This window comes from Mustela nigripes, chromosome 14, assembly GCF_022355385.1.
Source record: "Mustela nigripes isolate SB6536 chromosome 14, MUSNIG.SB6536, whole genome shotgun sequence".
NCBI lineage: Eukaryota > Metazoa > Chordata > Mammalia > Carnivora > Mustelidae > Mustela > Mustela nigripes.
The window spans coordinates 26,930,640-26,949,078 of NC_081570.1; the positions used below are offsets into that span (position 1 = coordinate 26,930,640).

An 18,439-nucleotide genomic window follows, 5' to 3' on the forward strand; every position below is an offset into this window, starting at 1 on the left:
TCCCTCCTTCCTCCTGCTAAGCAAGACTCCTCAGGTAGTACCAAAAACCAAGTTAGACTTCCTTGCTCCTGGTCATGGGATCCCATTCCGGCTCGAAGGGGAAGTGGCTAATTGGGCATGAACCTTCCCTACTCCTGTTGCAGTCCCAGGGACTAACTAATCCCCACCCAATGACTTTCAAACAAGCTCCGGAGTAAAGAAGTCTCTGGCGGAGACCTGTGCAAAGGATCACCCCAGCTCCCCTCTCCTAGGCCCAGAGTGGTTTATGCATTAGTCTTTCGAGATTGAGATGCAAGTCTCCTCTGCCTGCTCAGGTAAGGCATGCTCAAGGGCAGCGGCAGGCTCCACAGGGCCTTGCGGGTTTTAATGTGTACAAAGCATCTCCAGGTTCATTTCCTCATTCATGCTGCACAATTGCCACAGGTGAAGAAACCGAGGCAGTCTGGAGTCTTCCCTTGATCCCCACCACACCAGGGGCTGAGCCTGCCCCTAGACCCTCAGTGACTGGCAAAGGTCCATACAATTCACCACACCAGTTCCTTGGTCTGGCTTTATCTTTTCCTTGGTTCAGACAGCTCTTTTATGGAAAGGAATACTAGCCAGTTTTATTTTTAAAAGCTCTTTTTAAAAGATGCCTTTTAGGGGTGCCTGGGTAGCTCAGTTGGTTAGGCATCTGCCTTTGGCTCAGGTCATGATCCTCAGTCCTGGGATCGAGTCCTGCATCAGGCTCCCTGCTTGGCAAAGGGCCTGCTTCTCCCTTGGCCTGCTTCTTTCCCTGCCTGCTGTTCTGCTCATTTATGCTCTCTCTGTCAAATAAATAAAATCTTAAAAAAAAAAAAAAAGATGCCTTTCGAATTTTAGATTCAAATTCCTTAAGGAAAATTTTAATTAAAAAAAATCTAATTGTGTATCACAAAAGCACTATTTAAATAACTCTCATTAATGCAGTTTACTATGTGCCATGTAGAGTTCTAAGCATTTTGCATACTATATATTCATTTAATCCTTGCAACAACCCTATGAGGTAATTACTACTATTGTCTCCATTTTAAGATGAGGCAAACTGAGGCACAGAGAAGTTAATTGACTTGCCCAGGTCACAGAGACAGAGAGCAATGGTGCCAATATCCAAATCTAGGGGTCTGTCTGGCTTCAGAGTCTGTGATCTTAACCACTGGCTGTGCTCACAAGAGCTTTCACACATTTAGGAAAGAACCCCTTCTAAAAATTCACTATCTTGTGCTCTGAGAGATTGACGTTGTCTCCTTATTAGACATCTCCATGGTTAAAGTTGAAAACCTTAAAAATAAAACTGTCAGTTATTTTACCAGGAAAGATGGGTTTATTTGAGGGTAGCAAAGAATTGCAATTCAGAATAAACAAGTTTTAGCAAACCATAGCAAGTCCAGAGAACAAAAGAGAAGAATGCTCTTTTATAGAGAAAAGAGGAGAATTGGGAGGAGCTGTTATAAACAAAAAGTCCATGTAGGAGTTTGAAGTGTAGTGGTGGTCACAGCTGAGTTGTGACAGATTCTCATTGGCTGGGCTGTTGCCCGGCAAGGAGAAAACCTTTCTTGCTCCTGCTCTGGCAGCAAAGAATTAGCTTTTTCCTGTTGGAAATGCAAAGTAGTCCCGGTTCATCGGTTATGCAATTGACTAGGAGTGATGGGAAGTGAGAGCTCCCCCTTCTGGCCTCCCTACTGCGCTTCTTTCTTTTTTTTTTTTTAAGATTTTAATTTATTTGACCGAGACACAGTGAGAGAGGGGACAAAAGCAGGGGAAGTGGGGGAAGGAGAAGCAGGCTTCCCACCGAGCAGGGAGCCCAATGCCAGCGTTAATCCCCGGACCCCAGGATCAAGACCTGAGCCAAAGGCAGACGCTTATCGACTGAGCCACCCAGGTGCTCTCCCTACTGCTTTTCAAATGAGGTTTCCTTGTATTAATTTTCAATTATTCTCATTAAGCTATAGCTCTTAGCTAGAACATCTCTTAATAAGTGGAATTTGTTAAAACTGATGCAGTATTGTTTCTGTTTAAATGGCATATGTCAAGGTGACAAGAATTATTAATACCTTGGGGCTTCTGGGTGGTTGAATTGGTTGAGAGGCTGACTCTTGGTTTTGACTTCAGAGTCCTGGGATCGAGCACTGACTTGGGCTCTGCTCTCAGCACAGGGTCCACTTCAGATTCTCTTCCCCCTCCCTCTCTCTTACTCTCTCTTAAATGAATCAATAAAAGCTTTAACAAAACAAAACAAAAATGCCTTGGATCACTGTTTCAGTGAAAAGTACACTTTGTGAGGTTTAAAATATATTAATCTTATTGGAGAGAAGTACAAGGGGACATTAGATTTCTCTGAAATGTTCCAATTTATTGAAGTAGAACATAATTTTTGTTTGTATAATTAAAAAACAATAAAAAATACGCCTTTATTTAGTCAATCAAAAAATGCCTTCTGTGGTAGGCAGCCTCAACCTCCTGGTAATTAGTCTTACATAATACCCTCCCTTTCAGTGACTTGTTTTTTTTATTTATTATACATTTATTTTAGAGAGAGGGTGCACATGCATGTGGGTGTGTGAGTGAGGAGAGGGGCAGAGGAAGAGAATCTCAAGCAGATTCCCTAGGAGCATGGACCACCCTCCCCTACTCCCCAGTGTGGGGCTCAGTCCCATGACCCATGAGATAATGACCTGAGCTGAAATCACAAGTTGGACACTTAACCAACTGAGTGACCCAGGCGCCCCTTGAGTAACTTTTTTAACCAGTAGAATACAGCACCATTGAGGGATTAGCCTTTCTATGAGTAGGTTACAGAAAATCATCACCTCTGACTTGCTAGGACTCTGTCACTTTCTTGGCTTGGACGATTTGAAGTGAGTTGCCATGTTGGAAGAACCACATGGCAAAGAACAGAAAATGACCTCCCTTGAGGAACTGAATGCTCCCAACAAATAAGACCACAGACCCAGAACCGACATCTTCATTGCAGCCTTGTGAGAGATTCTTGACCTACAGAAATCGTGCGATAACAAATGTGTATTATTTTAATTCCTAAGTTTTAGGGTAATTTGTTATACAGCAATAGATACCTTTTTTATACAAGTGAATTTTTGAGAAATGAATTAATAAATCATCATACAAACCCATGAAAAAAGAAGGTCTAGTCTACACTGGCAGTAAGTATCTGAAGTCATAGACATGCACTGTAACCACATCTGCCAGAACCATCTGAGGAGCTTAACTCAGTCTTTTGTTTGTTTGTTTATTTGTTTGTTTGTTTTTAAGATTTTGTTTATTTATTTGACAGAGAAAGAGAGATCATAAGTAGGCAGAGAGGAAGGGCGGGGTGTGGAGGGGGAAAGAAGCTCCTGGCTGAGCAGAGAGCCCAATGCGGGACTTGATCCCAGGACTCTGAGATCATGACCTGAGCCAAAGGCAGAGGCTTAACCCACTGAGCCACCCAGGCGCCCCTTAACTCAGTCTTTCGCAGTCAGGGCACCCTCCAGGGAAGTGGTGGCTCTAAGGCAGGGGTGAGTAGGAATGTGGGGGTAGGGGGGGAGGAAGCATATATATCCCTTACCATCAATGCCTACCACTCCCCACCTTCAAATCCAAAGGTGCCTTAGGACAAGGGCAATCCTATACAAGGCTCTCGGGCTGGGGCCAAGTCTCCCCTCTCAGACCAAGAGGCCCCCAGGGAGAACTTCTTGTTACCCCCCAAGAGCCACAGCAGGCTGAATTCCTCCTCCCCAGTGACTTTCTCCCCTTCTGTCCCCTAGCTCCCAACCTAGAACTCTGCTCAAAAGGGCAGCTCATACGGTGTGGAAAAGAGACCACCAGACAATGGGCAGAATAGAAACATAAACTCAAGAAATGCATTTCTCTGCCCCAGTTTATTCCTTGGCTTGGCCCAGAGGCCTGGTTCATACTCAACATGCAAGGGCTAGACACAAAAGTCACTTCAACCTTACTTCCTATGCCCTTCACCCACCCACCTGTCAGGGATAGAACACTTTAGAGAAAGGAAGAGCACCCCCATTTTGAAGAGAGGGAGACTTGGCATCATGCCACTGCTCACCCACCAAGACCTTGTATCCTAATGGCTCCCAAAAGCAAAGCAGAGAGCTTGGCTCCTGTAGTTCTTGGTTCTCCCCAGAATTCACCCACTCTCCATGTCACGGAGCCTCGCCTGGAGCCTGTCAACCCCCAGCAAAAGGACCATGCAGTGACAGACAGGGTTATAGGCTGACATCGCCCCCTGCTCCTCCTGGAAAGTCGACTATGGCTCCTCTGTGCCCAGACAGCCTGATTTCAGGAAAACAGACCAACCTAATTTAACATCCAGTGTCGCTAAAACCAGAGAGGCACAGCAAGTAGAGGCACAGAGAAGAAAGTGAGATTTTTTTTTTTTTCCCCACAGCAGTCTTGGAACACCTTGTCCATTCCTTGCAAGCGAATAAGCACACATTCACTTTCATCAGAAGCTTAAATCAATATGGTCTGCAACAGCTCCTTTGCCGTGGAGAAGTGTGCTTTGTTTCAAAGTGATATTTTAGAATTCCCTTTCTCCTTTTCTTCACAGGGTTCTGCACTCTCTTCTCCCCCATCCCCATCTCCCATGTGCCCCAAGGCAGAGTTCAAGTGAGAAAGTCCTTTATCTTCTTCTCTGATCCCACCTGTCTCCATCCCGGCCACAGGTGGGATCTAGCAGGTGCCCCAGGTGCCCTGGCAGAACTGTGGCCAAAAAGCCACGGCAGGCCAGAGCGGCCACCATACTTCCCAAGGTAAATCCACCATCAGGGACAATAGCCTTAGCAGAACGAAGTCTGAGAGGAGGGATGGGGAGAGGGTGGAGAGCCGGCCTGGGAAATCTCAGGGGACTGGATCAGCCACAACCCTCAGATAAATACTGCAGGCTAGCCCTCTCTCCGGAGCAATGGGACCCTGCAGAGGAAAGAAGGCTAGGGTTGGCATGGGGTAACACAGGGTGTGGATACCCCCACATAAACAGCTGGGTATGTATTTGCATACACCTGCTTGTGAGTCTGCCTGCAAATACACGTGCCCCTGATACACACTTCCCATGCCCGCACCTGCACACACAAAGACATATTCATATACACCTCCCACAACCTCAAACTCACACATATGCACACACACCTTCTGTATATATACCCTCCCTCGTGCACACATACGCACATTGCTGGATACCTGTTCATGCACACATACACAAACTTACTCCCTCTCCTCTACATGCTCCACACACCCAATGTTCACACACAGAGGCCTGCACCCAAGTTAGCTGGCATGTACACACAGGTCCGCGCCCGGACGCATCTGCCTGCAGGTCGGCGCACACACTCACATTTGCTTGCCTGCGCTCATACCAGCAAATAATCACATACTTCCTTGAGCACAAGCACACACATGTGCGCAAATCTGAACATACACCCCTACACCCCGGCAGAGACACACCCTTAGCCCTGCTCCTGGGGCCCAGAGGGGGCCGCCCTCTGTTGGAGACAGCGGATCAGCTCCTTCCGGTTGTCCAGGATGGTGTCGAAGCTCTCCTGCAGGCGGGCCTGCTGGTCTACCAGCTGGTGCTGCAGGCCCCGTATCCACTGCAGCAGGGTCAGCCGGCGGTACATCACTAGGTGTGCATGGTGCTTCTCCTTCTCCTGCTCTTTGTAGCGCTCCTGGGCCTGCAACTGCTGCACAGCCCGGGCCACCGAGGGCGGAAGGGGATCTGCAGGGCCCAGGCCTTGGGGGGTCCCACAGGCCGGCTCAGGACTGCTGCTGGAGCCATCGGTGCTTAGAGAGCTGCTGGCATAGCCGTTGTCCTCCAGCGGGGAGCGGACCGCGCTGGCGCCACCCAGCTTCTCAAGCTTAGCTCCGGGTATTTCTGCCCCCTCTGGGGGGCTGCGTACCTCCCCTTTAGGGAGTCCGGGGTCCTGGAAGGCCTGGTTGTCAGAGGGCAACTCAGAGGAGCTCCTCATCGGTATGGGCTCCACATGGCCAGGCATCCCATGCCAATTCTCATTGGCGTCTTTGGTACTTGCCATGAAGTTAGAGTTGCTGTCTGGTTGGAACTCTGCCTGACATACTCCCGGTGGGCCCCCAGGGAACTGGCCCCCCTCAGCTAGCCCTGGCTGGATGGTGAACATTTGGTCTGTAAACAGGAAGCAGAAGAATGAGTTAGAGCAGGACAGGTGTTCCAGGGGTGGTGGGGGGGGGGCATGTCCCAAGTCATGGCAACCTAGTGGCAGGGTCCAGGCAGTCTCGGTCCCTTGCCCTCTGGTAACACCTCCCTTTGTGGTTCTCCTCCTCCCTCTCTGTTAACTCAGTGTCCTTCCCACATAGGGTTTTCTCAGCCCTCTGAGGCAGCCTGTCTTCTCTATGCCTGTCTATGTCACTCTGACTGTATCCCCAAAGGACCTCATCCTCTGCTGTAGCTTCAAGAACCGTCAGGTGTTGGTGACTCTCAGATGTGTCTCCAGCTCAGATCCGACTGCTGTCCAACTCTGCAACCAACCACAGGCTCCCCGGATTCTACACGTCCAAACCAGCTCTCCCTCCCCAGTGTGCCCCGCGAAATGGCCCACTACCCATTCAGTCACTCCAGCCAGAAACCTGCAAGCAGCCCCGACTCCTCGCCAGCTTCCTTCCCCCATCTCACTGGCCACCATATGACAAATGGTGACATATGACAAATCTTCCTCATGAAACCCTGTGCCTGTATGCACAGCCATCAACCTTCACTTTCATTCGGTACAGGCCATCTCTTCCCTTGAATACCGATGGCCACAGCCTTCTCACTGATCTCCCTGCCTCCAGTTAAAAAAGTAAACCTGATTTGTCACAGCCCTGGGTGCCCTCTCTAAGCTGCTGAACCTCCACATGGCCCCCAAGGTTGTGCTTCAGCTGGCCCCTGCTCACCCCTCCAGACGGGCCTCTTCCACTCTGGTCCTCTCACCACCCCCAAACTGCTCAGAAACCTCAAAATATGCCACCATTCACTTCACACAATTCCCTTCCCCAACACACACACCCTCCCCTTCCCCTCACCTCTAAGATCCTCTGTTCTCCCAGCAAATTCCTTTCTGAACAAACCCCAAACCCAGCTCTCACTTCCCAGCTCTCAACTCTCCTCCTCGCTGAGGTCTTCCTGATAACCTCTGCCCACCCCAGCAAACATCAATAAGCACAGTTAACCATGGCTTCCCTGGGTCCCCAACTGCACTGGTATACACTGTTTTATCCGTATTTATTCCTTGTCCCTGGAACGGAGTTGATGGTCAATAAATGTTTCTATGCAGTCGTTTGGGGGTTTGTTTTGTTTTTGGACTATCTTGTGCTAGCAACTTGTACGTGACTAATGCTGGAGTTCTTCTGTATCTCCTCTGTCCTTTCCCTGGAGCCAGCACTCAGCCTGGCACTAAGTGGTGTCACAGAACACAGATGCTGAGGGAGTGAACGCAGGAGGGGGACTGCAGTGGGCTGTCTGTGCTCAGAAAGAGGGAGCCAGCAGTAGCAGGAGGTTACTGCTGGCTGCCCAGGGCTGGAAGAGCTGGCTTCAGTTCCCTCCTCTGCCCCAGGGAGCACCTCCATGCTCTGCGCCCACACCCCACTGACAAGCCTCTCTCCTGACCTTGTCCCCTTCCCTCTGCAACTACTATCTCCTGCGTGCCCCAGCCCTAGCTCGCTCCATCCTGAGGCCCCAGAGGGAGGGCCAATCACAGCATTCCTCCCTAGCCACTAACCACGACTACCAAAATTAGGGTTTGAATCCACAAGAGGATTCTACTGACCGCATATTGCTAGGATTAGAAAAATAGAGGATCAGCGAGAGCAAGGGATAGTGGAAATACAGCACGCACTGAAGAGGTATTTGTAGGTAGCAGGGACCCTCCCTACATCCAGTAGTGGGCAAAAGTCCGGGAGTCCCTTAGTGACCTACATGCTCCCATCCCTCTAAGCCGTCTTGGAGATCCTCGCCAGCTCAAATGTTTTCTCTTTTTCCTAAGCTGGGCGGGGCCACAAGGCAAGCAGAGATGCGGTGGTTGCGGCACTGAGGCTCCCAGGGTTCTCTGAGATGGTGAAATGGGAACCCAGACACCCCGGCATCAGGCTTCCCCCCAAGCTAATCTGCAAGTCGGCCGGGGTCGCGGGATGGGGTGGAGGGGGCGGCGCTTGGCTCAGTAAGGGTCGGAGAGACGGCCTCCCTGCCTAGCTCTGAGGGACAGGACCTCCCCAGGAGACAGAGGATAGAGACCATCCTTCCCTAAGCTCCCCATAGGAGGCAGCCAGTCGGAGGCTGCGACACCCCCCCGCACCCCCCCTCCCCGCCCCCCAGACCTGGACCGGCACCCCTCCCCTCGCCACCCCTCCCCTCCCCGCCCGACTCACGGCCTGGACGTGCCCGCCCCAGCGCGGTTGGCTCTGCTCCCGCGGACCCGGTGGCGGGATCTCGTCCCTCGGGGCGGGGTGGGGTAAGGGGGTGTCCCTCGGCCTGACCTGGGCGGCCCCGCGGGCCCGGCGTGGGGTGTGGGGTTCCCGCGCGGCGCGGCCAAGCCCCAGGCCCGGACTCCGGAGTCGCGTGGCGTCAGCGCAGCGGGGCGGGGCGGCCGGGCCCACGTGGGTCCGTTCGGGGGTTCTGCCGAGCTGGCGGCTCCCGCAGCCCGAGTGCCCGAACCGACTCCCCGCCTCCTGCAGCCTCGACCGAGGCCTGCCGGGTGAGGGGTTTATCTTCTAACTGCATCCACTGGGTCGCTTGGATCGCTTTGCGTCACTGCAAATACAGTGACATTTTCAAAATGAAAATCTGATCATGACACCTGCCTCCTGCTTAAAGCCTTTCAAATGGCTTCCCTTTTTCGGGGTAAATCCCGAAGGCAGCAGCCACAGGGTTCTGAGCCACCCGTCCTGTCTACCTACCCAGCCTCATCCTCTGCCCTCCGTCTCTGCAGTTGGGCCTCACGACCCTTTCTGCCACACGACTTCTGCACACACTGTCCCCTGTACCTGAAACTCTGTTCCCATTCTCGACTTACTCATGTTTCAGCTCTCTTCTTGGGTAAACCTTCTCTGACCTCCTAGACCAGATTCGTCTCCCCTTTTATGTTACCCCAGGGCACTTCGTTCCTTTCCTTCATTGAATCTATGGCAGTTTGAAATGATATATTTATTTTGTGCCTATTTCATGAAAGTCACTTAATGAAAGCTATGTTTGAAGAGAAGAAAGAAAATCTGCTCCAGGACAGGATTGGGCCTCCTGTCCCGAACCTAAGCCCTGGCACCTTCCTCTCTGCAGGGGCAGAGAACCTCTCCATGGTGTCTGTGCAGTGAGCTCTTCTCAGTTCCTGCTTACTAAAGCCTGACCCCCTCACTCCCTGCCTTCTAGGATGAAATGTGAAGGGGTGAGCCTCGGTTTGCAATAAGAGAGAATGGATTGGGAGCTGATTCTGACTCTAATGAGAAGAAAGCACTCCAGGACTGGCTGGTGTTAGGGAAGTTACCGCTTCTTAAATTTAACTTCTTGCCCAAGGCAGCCCTAGAAAGGAGACTGGGACAAACTGAGCCTTCAGGACACCCACAGGAGATTCTAGGAGATCCCTTCTGTACTCCTCACTTCCCCGAGTAAAGCAAGCAACTGGCTGCAACCTTCTTCACGTTCTTCCCCCATTAAAAACAAAATAAAACCGGGCGCCTGGGTGGCTCAGTTGTTAAGCAGCGGTTGCCTTCGGCTCAGGTCATGATCCCAGGGTCCCTGGGATCAAGCCCCTCCTCGGGCCCTGCTCCACGGCGAGTCTGCTTCTCCCACTCCCGCTGCCTCTGTTCCCTCTCTCACTGTGTGTCTCTCTCGGTGTCAAATAAATAAATAAAATCTTAAAAAAATAAAACTGATATGAATTTATCTTTGGCTCAAAAACATTTAAAAATACTCTTGTCTTTTCCTCATCTCTTTCTGCTCCCCCCTCCCATCTTTTGCTATTTTTTAAGACCTCAGCCCCATTGCTACATCAGGCACTAACTAGTCTCCCTTTTTCCCTTACCCACTGCAAGTTCCTCTTGCCTTTAGCCAAGTGATCGAATGACGTGACCCAGATCCTCCTAAAGCCACCCTGAGCCGGTGTGGTCTCGAGTTCTGCCGATCTTCCTGCGTCCTACAGCTGTGTCAGATAGTTAGTGGTTCTGTGGGTCCAGAGCTTCTCCTCCCCTTACACCCCACTCCTGTGGACTCCATCTCTCCCAGATCTAACCGTGTGGGCCAAATGGGAACCTGATGCGTCCCCAGATGGGAACCCATCCCAGGGGAGTTAGCATCCTTCTCTGGGACTTTCTGAAATAAAAGGAAGGCAAAGCAGGGAAGATAGATGGACAGGGCTGCGGCAATCACATTCCCTGCCAAGTGGGAGTCAGTTTATAGCAGGAGAAAATGATGCTCGTGCACGGAAGCAGAGACAAAAGACGGAAGTCCTGGCGACGTTCTGGTCCCTGCTTCCTGAGGCCGTTCGCTATCTTCCAATAAGGCCCCTATGTTGCCAAGCCTAACTTGAGTGGAATTTCCTTCACCGGCAATCAAAAAATCCTGATTAACACAAGGGCACAAGGTGGTGACCCAAGGGTTCTTCTCATATACTCTCAGCCCTCATTAAGGAGGAGCAACTCTGTCTCCCCACGGTAGCCATTATCAACCCAGCCTACATGGTGACCTCCTTTGAGATGCAATGGAATCACCACAGTGTTCCCTCTGGAGAGGAATGAGACATTCTTCCCCAGACTCCGAAATCTCCTGACCTGTAGAGGTTAGAATGGCGGAGACAGGAAGCAAACAAAGTCTTGGAGAAAGCGTCACGTGCAATCTCGAAACGTGCTATGCCTACCTCAGCCTCTTACGGTGTATTCTGGCTCCAGATCCCAATTCTATGCTGACTGTTGACTTGGAGCCTCTATGGTGCTCTGCGGGGCAGCCCACCACCTGGGGTAGCTGCATAATCAATCGCTTTCTCCATTGTCCTGTTAAGCTAGTTGTTTCTAAACAGCATCATCTGGGAGAAGGCACAGGAATTCCAAGGGCGTTAGATTGCAGCCTCTCTTCTCTTAGTCAAGGGCAAAGTTGTGTGGGATCTTTCAGCCCTAGCTAATCAGTGCAGTGACTGTTCAGACAGTGGTCCTGGGCATGCCATAATTTTCAAAAGCCCGGAGCCTTGAGAACAAAAAACCCCAGGAAGGCAGGGGTATCCATGCCCACATGATCACAGAAAAGCAGATATATAGATGTCTGTGGTTCATTCACCGGAAGATTCCAGTTAGAATGCCAAGGAACCAGTCATTCCAGGTAGAGCGGTAAAGCAAGCATCCGCCTACCTGCATAGATTTCAGGGATGTAATTGGCAGGGACATAGGAATCAGAGAGGGCCAGTAGCAGCCCGACTAGGCCAGCCCAGGACAGGAGACAGGTGTCCTGGCAGACAGACAGATGTCAGAACTAAGAGAGGCTAACAGTGAGTAGCCAGACCCAGGTCCTAAGGGCCTGGAGTATCAGGCGAGGAGACAAGGGAAAGGAGAGGTATTTCTACCCCAGGAAATAGGACAGGCAGGAGTTCCTCTACAGGTGGAGAACTTCTCAGCATCAGTACTCCCAGGAAGAAAGGGGTGGGGGGGCAGGATCAAGGTGTTTCAGCCTCAAAGACTTTGCCCCTTCCTGTCCCTTCCCTCACTCCCTCACACCCAGCAGAGGGCTCACCTTGGGTCACAGGCTTTGTTGGGGATTCAGGGCAGAATCGGGACTGGTGGGGGCCTTGTGCGACTCCCTGTTTAAAAGGGAAATAGAAAAAAGTGGGCCGTACAGGGTGGCAGGCCCTACAACAGAGCTACGAGGCAAAAGTAATGAGTGCAAAAGAGGGTAAGGAACTCTCTGGCGTCCCAGAGAGGATATTTGAGCCAGGCTTTAAAGGATGAATAGAAAGAAGCTCCCCAAGAGAAAGTGGGGGAAGGCCAAGGAGACTATATGCTGTGTGTATGCTCCGACTGTGGCCCAGGTGACTGGGACTTGAGAGGAAATGAAGGTAGGAGATGAGGCTAGAGGGTGAAGTTGGCCCGGCTGTGAAAGGCCTTGACCACCCACCGTTTCGAGGAGCCTGAGCCTCGTCCTGTGGGCAGCAGGGAAAACCTGAGCATGCCCCCCAAAGCTTCCTCATCAGACCAAAGCACAGTTGTGCCCCTGGAGGGCCAACTCTATTGCAACCCGCTACCCACTTTCTTCTCTTTCCTTGAGCTCACGGCATCTGCCAGGTTCCCCACAGGGCTTTGGGAACTTAGGCAAATCAAAGCATTTCAAACTTTCCAGATTAAATAACGGTACTGTGCCTTGAACATGGTTAAATAACACTGTAATTGTAAACAGGGTTCCTTGGACTCCCAGCACTAGACACAGCCCTGGAAGACCTCTGGCATCCCAGAGAGTCCTTAAGGCCGATGAGAAGGAAAACCATCCCCCAGAATTAGCTCATCCTGGGAAAGAAGGCCTACAGAGCTGATGACCTAGTTGTTTTTTTTTTTTTTTTAATTTTATTTATTCATCAGAGAGAGAGGGGGGGAGAGAGCAAGCACAGGCAGACAGAATGGCAGGCAGAGGCAGAGGGAGAAGCAGGCTCCCTGCTGAGCAAGGAGCCTGATGTGGGACTCGATCCAAGGACGCTGGGATCATGACCTGAGCCGAAGGCAGCTGCTTAACCAACTGAGCCACCCAGGCGTCCCTGACCTAGTTGTTTTGTTCATCCATTTCTCCGCTGCCCTTTAAAGGTAAAGTGTCGCTCTCTTCTCTCAAGAAATTGCTGTGCGATCACTTTAGGTAAGACATGTCCATTCCCCAGCCCCAATAGGGCTGTTTTCTCGGCTGTAAAATGAGGGGAGTGCCATCATCAACAAATCAGAAGTTGTTTTTTGTTTGTTTGTTTTTAGGATTTTATTTATTGGACAGAGATCATAAGTAGGCAGAGAGGCAGGCAGAGAGAGAGGAAGGGAAGTAGGCTCCCTGCTGAGCAGAGAGCCTGATGCAGGGCTCCATCCCAGGACCCTGGCAAAGGCTTTAACCTACTGAGTGAGCCACCCAGGCACCCTCAAATCAGAAGTTTTAAATCTTTTTTTTTCCCCCTAAGCCTTGGAATCTTTTTTTTTTTTTTTTCTCCCAAACAAAATCTATGCAGTATATCCAGACCAAGATCTCGTCTTCTGCTGGAACCCTCCACCCTAAATGGCTCCTGAGGAGCTCCCAGGAAGCTTTTAAAGCTGGGATGGGGCACAGTTACAAATGTGCTAGGAGGTGCAATCCCCACTCACCACCCCTGCTCCCCCCCAAAGGGACAAGGAGAAACTGAGGGGTGTTTTGGAGCTGCTGGGGGAATGAACGGTAGTGTAGACTCTTTCTCTTAGTGTACGTAAGTGGTAAATGGCCCCTTACAAACACCTCTCCCACCGTGAGACCAGAAAGGCAAATCCGAGGTCCCGAGGCTGTGGGAAATGCTAGAGTCCACAACAGAGGGAGCGGGCTAGAGAAGCTGATGGGAAGGAGGACTGGGAGAAGGCAGTGCCTGCCTGTCCCACCCCCTTCCTACCAGCTGCCTCCGTGGGCTCCGTAATCCCCATGCGCCCTCCCCCTCCGCACCCTCTGGCCGCCCACCTCTCCTCCACCCACCCCATTCATCAGTAGGAGGGCACGGTATCAGCACAGCCTTTCAGGGTCTGACAGGTCCTTTCTGGGTGCCCCCCACATGTAACCACTTAACCCCCAGCACAAAGGGCCTAGCTGAATGGGCTTGGAGCCGGTGGCTCGTGCAGAAGGGGAGGCCTCAATAGGATTTGGGGAGCTGGGTGTATAAACCGCTCTGCTTCAGCAGCCCTCAATGGAGGAGCGGGAGTCGGGGCATGTGCCGAGGGGAGGAGCCCGGCAGCTGCATCCCACCCCCCGAACAATGATTTATTCATTCTCCTGGCACACACAGAAAAAACCAGGGGGGGGGGGGGGTGGTGGGGTGGGCGGGGGAACGTGGCCCCACAAATCGCCCTTGACCTCAGCTGATTCCGGAGGCAATGAAGCAGCTCAGAGCGCCCCCTCCCACTTGTAAAGCGTTGCCTCCAGGCAGCCCTTCTTCATCCCGGTCAGCAAGTAGAGTGCGTGACAAGGTAAAGGATGCCTTGAGCAGCCTGCAGGTCAGGCGGGCTTGCTCTCTGAACTCACTCCACCCAATCTCAACCTCACGCTCTCTAAAATCTTCCTGGTCAGGTTTTTCTCAAACCCATTTCACAGCCAGAGAAACTGAGGCAGGAAAAAAAAAAAAGGCACATAGCATGACCCTTCTCAGGACTGCCCTAGGGGAAGGGCTGCCAGAAAAAGCAGGGTTTGGGAGTTCAGCCTGGAGATGGCCTGCAGAAAAAGGGCATGCAGTAAAGGCTTGCTAACAGAAGGTATCCTATTTGTTGTCCACACTTCTAGCCCCCATCCTCCAGCCACATCTGCCTCTGATTCTTCAGAACGATCTTAGGGAGAATGTTGGGAATTAGGGGAGAGAAGGAAGACAGGTAAGTAGAGATGCTAAAACCAGTAGATTTAAAAAATATATATTTTGAGGGGGCACCTGACTGAAGGTAGAGCATGCAACTCTTGATCTTGGGGTCACGAGTTCAAACCCCACATAGGGGGCAGATTGTACTTAAAATTTAAAAAATATATATTTAAAAAAATGTTGGGTGGGTAGGAGGTTTCGAGAAGCTAAATTGTGACAAAAATAAATTTGGTTTTGCTTCCTAGCCTCCACACCTCATGTCACCAGAGCCAGATTTAAAAAAAAAAAGAAAAGAAAAAGAAAAGAAAACAACAACAACATAATAATAAATAAAACTAAAAATCAATAATGTTAGCAGAACAAGGAGAACCAGATTGAAGTGACCATCCTCAGACTGGCCCCTGGGCCTCCTGGCCCCAAGCTCATAATTACCCTGTCACACAGAAAACAAATCTATGTGGGTGTTAAATGCGGAGAGATGGGAGATCCTGGGCAAGGAAGTTGCCCAGCTCAGGAGGGGGAAGGGAGTTGCAGTAGGAAAACAGATTGGCTTTTGGTGCTGGGACAGGAAGGGGATGGTTTGAGACTGACAAAAATTAAGGCCTTGAAAGTTCCAAAAAAGTTTTCTTCCCTGAGACAGGAGGGTAGATGCATGAAGGAAGGTGATCCTGCCTAATACTGAACATTAATGGTGGGAAGTTAGAGGGAGAAGTCCCCCAGCCCCCTTCTCTGAGCCCAGGAGGGCAGGTTGCTATGCTGCTGCTGCCCTCTGGTGGGCAAAAAGACAGTCTTAACACCTCCAAGGCTGGAAACTTGCTGGAAACTGCAGTCTGTTGTTCCCTTTTCTGTTCTAAAGCCTTGGCCACCAGGACGAGCAAACCCCAGGAAGCAGATGCTGAGGCAGTTTAGCATATGGAGCTAAAAAGTGCCCTTGAGGGGTGGCTCAGTGGGTTAAAGCCTCTGCCTTGGGCTCAGGTCATGTTCCCAGGGTATTGGGGTCGAGTCCTGTATTGGGATCCAGTCCTGCATCCCTGCATCGGGCTCTCTGCTCAGCAGGGAGCCTGGTTCCTCCTCCCTCTCTGCCTGCTTCTCTGCCCACTTGTGATCTCTGTCTGTCAAATAAATAAAATCTTAAAAAAAGAAGTGCCCGTAGGATCAACATCTGTGGAAGAGAGGGGACAGAAGCCCAACCGCCATTCAGGCCCCCAACGGCCTCAGTCAACACCTCAGGGAACTCTAAAGGTTGGATGGTCCTTCAAATTTGTCCCCAAATGATCAGAGATGGCCAGCCCTTCATACTCCTGTCACTGCATGCAGGCCATGCTGGAAAGGGGCATGACCTCAGGCAAGGGGTTCTCTGCTGCAAAGGCAGGCCTTCAAGGGGCTGACCACTGAGAGCTGTCTGCAGAAAGTGTTCCCAAAAACTGGGCCAACAAGGTCTTCCTGGAAGTGGATGGGACAGCGCATTCCCGTCTACCCCTCACCCCACAGATACTCATCCAACGTGTGTTACAGGAGCAGCACGGTTCGATCCCGCCTCGGGCTCCAGGCTCAATGGGGGCAGCCTCCAAATCTGTTATTCAAGCAACTGATCTTGGGAAATGGTTAAGGGAGTCTTAATGCTCAAACTCGTGGATCCATTCATTCAACAAACACTCACTGTATGCCAGGTCTGGAGGGAGACACTTTACCAATGTTTTTCTTATTTAATCCTCACATCTGTGTGGCTGGTATTAACTTAGATTAGTCACGTGAGATGAAGTTACTAAGTGGCTTTTGCCATGCAATCACACTTTAGAAGCATGAGCTTCTGTAGAAATTCCTGATTGTGGGGCACCTGGGTGGCTCAGTCGGTTAAGCGTCCCCTTTCAGCTCAAGTCATGATCCCAGGGTCCTGGCATCGAGTCCCGTGTCAGGCTCCCTGCTCAACAGAGTCTGCTTTTCCCTCTGCCTGCTGTTCCCCTGCTTTTGCTCTCTCTCTCACAAATAGAAATCTTAAAAAGAAATAAATAAAAACTCCTGGTTGTAACTACAGAACTGGCTTCTTCTCTGGTTAAAGGGAGAGACCACTCTGCAACCCTGCTGCTCTTTGGTCATCTGGTCACTAGAAAATCCATGAAAGGGTGAGTTCTACCTCCAATACCTAACTTCCTTAACTACATGATCATTTGGGGAGAGCCCTGAAGGGACAAGAGGTGGAGGTTTCTTTTTTCTACTTCTTTTTTAAAAGATTTTATTTACTTATTTACTTATTTGACAGAGAGAGACACAGTGGGAGAGGGAGAAGTAGGCTTCCCGCCAAGCAGGGAGCCCCATGCAGGACTCGATCCCAGAACCCTGGAATCATGACCTGAGCCGAAGCCAGATGCTTAACGACTAAGCCACCCAAGCACCCTTAGGTGGAGGTTTCTGCTCCAAAAACCTCTCTGTACTCTGTAGCTCTCATAACCCAACTGTAGGAGGTGAGGGCTAGACAGATAGAGGAACCTGTCAGCCTCTGTTCCGTTATAGCCCTGACCCGTTCTCATCTTTGGCCAGTTAAGTCTCCCTGTCACCAACATAAAGATTTAGTTTTCTCATTTAGATTCTAATCATAAAGACCTTGAAGGAAAAAGAAGCATGTATGTGTGTCGGGAGGAAGCTTGGCTGTCAAGCAACTTCTGGGTCTGACTGCAGAGAGACATAAAGTACTCTCAATATTCCTCACCCCTCCCAACCACACACACACAGACACACAGACACACACACACACACACGCACGCACGCACGTTCACATGTATGCACATACACCACACACGCCTTTCCTCCTGGGCCCCCAGAACCTAATTTTTCATGTTTGGAAAACCCAGATGATTTTTGCCTGGGTCCATCTGGCTTTCCAAATAACCTGTCTTTTTGATAAATAACACAAGTTAAATTAGACAAGACAAACAAAGAGAGGGGTGGGCAGCCGGCTTTTTTCCTTCCATCAGCCTCTGAGAGAAAGACAGGGGCTGAAAAACGTACACCGTGACTCACTCCCAACCCTTCCCTAGCATTTTCCACCCTTTAGACTCAGCCCTGTGATTCCCCAAGTTGAGAACTGGGGGCCTCCCTTTCACCCCCACTCGCCTCACCCGCCAGCCCTTAAGAATACCAGCCCGTGGTGCTTTCTAAAATAAAGGGAAAGAACCGAGGCGTTCAGCCCCAGAGTTTCTTCCAAACACCCTGAGGCTGAGCTACTTCAAACCCCCTTTTCCCATTATGTATCCCACCACAGGGAAGAGCTAGATCAATACACTGAAAATGAAAACCTTTAAGGTGAGAGAAGAGGGGACAAAAAGAGGGGACGGGAAGGACGTGGATAGTACAGACAGATGACACAGCTACTAGGGATAGAGGTCTGGTGCCGGGGTCTCCAAAGGTACAGAGGTGACCCCAACCATCCACAAAGTCGTGCTGATCTCCTCAGCTTGCTGCGAGAGTCCGGGTACACGGCCAGCGCTCATCCCAACCCCTCCCACAGGTCCCAGCGCACGACCAGCTCACGGTCCATGGACTGCTGGCTCTGGCTAGGTTTGGCTTCTCCTCCCCACTCAGCCAGAATCCTATGAAGCCTGACCCCCAGCCTGTCCTCAGCAGCGGGCTCGTAGCCATCAGTGTGGCCTCTTCTGTCTATCGTTTCAGATTAATTTGTGCCTCTGATCCCAACACAACCCTGTGAGCTAAACCCAGTCATTTCACACAGGCCTCATTTCCAGTTGAGGAAAGAAGTTCAGAGAATGACTTATTCAAGGTCATGCCCCTTGTAAGTTGCAGAATAAGGATTTAAGGCTTCAGTCACCACCAATATTCTATCCCACACTAGGAAGCTACTTTATAAGCAGTTCAGC

General features: G+C 50.8%; 1 protein-coding gene across 2 annotated transcripts; it reads right to left on the minus strand.

Annotated features, from left to right (window-relative positions):
* Positions 1–3,877: 3,877 nt before the first annotated feature.
* C14H1orf216 (chromosome 14 C1orf216 homolog) lies at positions 3,878–8,641 on the minus strand. 2 transcript variants are annotated; one of them, XM_059377241.1, is made up of 3 exons: positions 8,518–8,641; positions 5,479–6,172; positions 3,878–4,947 (listed from the first exon to the last, which is right to left on the minus strand). In XM_059377241.1, exon 2 carries the CDS (start codon positions 6,165–6,167, stop codon positions 5,481–5,483), a length of 687 nt encoding a protein of 228 aa, XP_059233224.1. In that variant the 5' UTR covers positions 6,168–6,172; positions 8,518–8,641; the 3' UTR covers positions 3,878–4,947; positions 5,479–5,480. The 2 variants fall into 2 exon arrangements, with proteins under 2 accessions (XP_059233224.1, XP_059233223.1); XM_059377240.1 differs by having other exon boundaries at positions 8,410–8,640.
* Between the last annotated feature and the right edge of the window lie 9,798 nt (positions 8,642–18,439).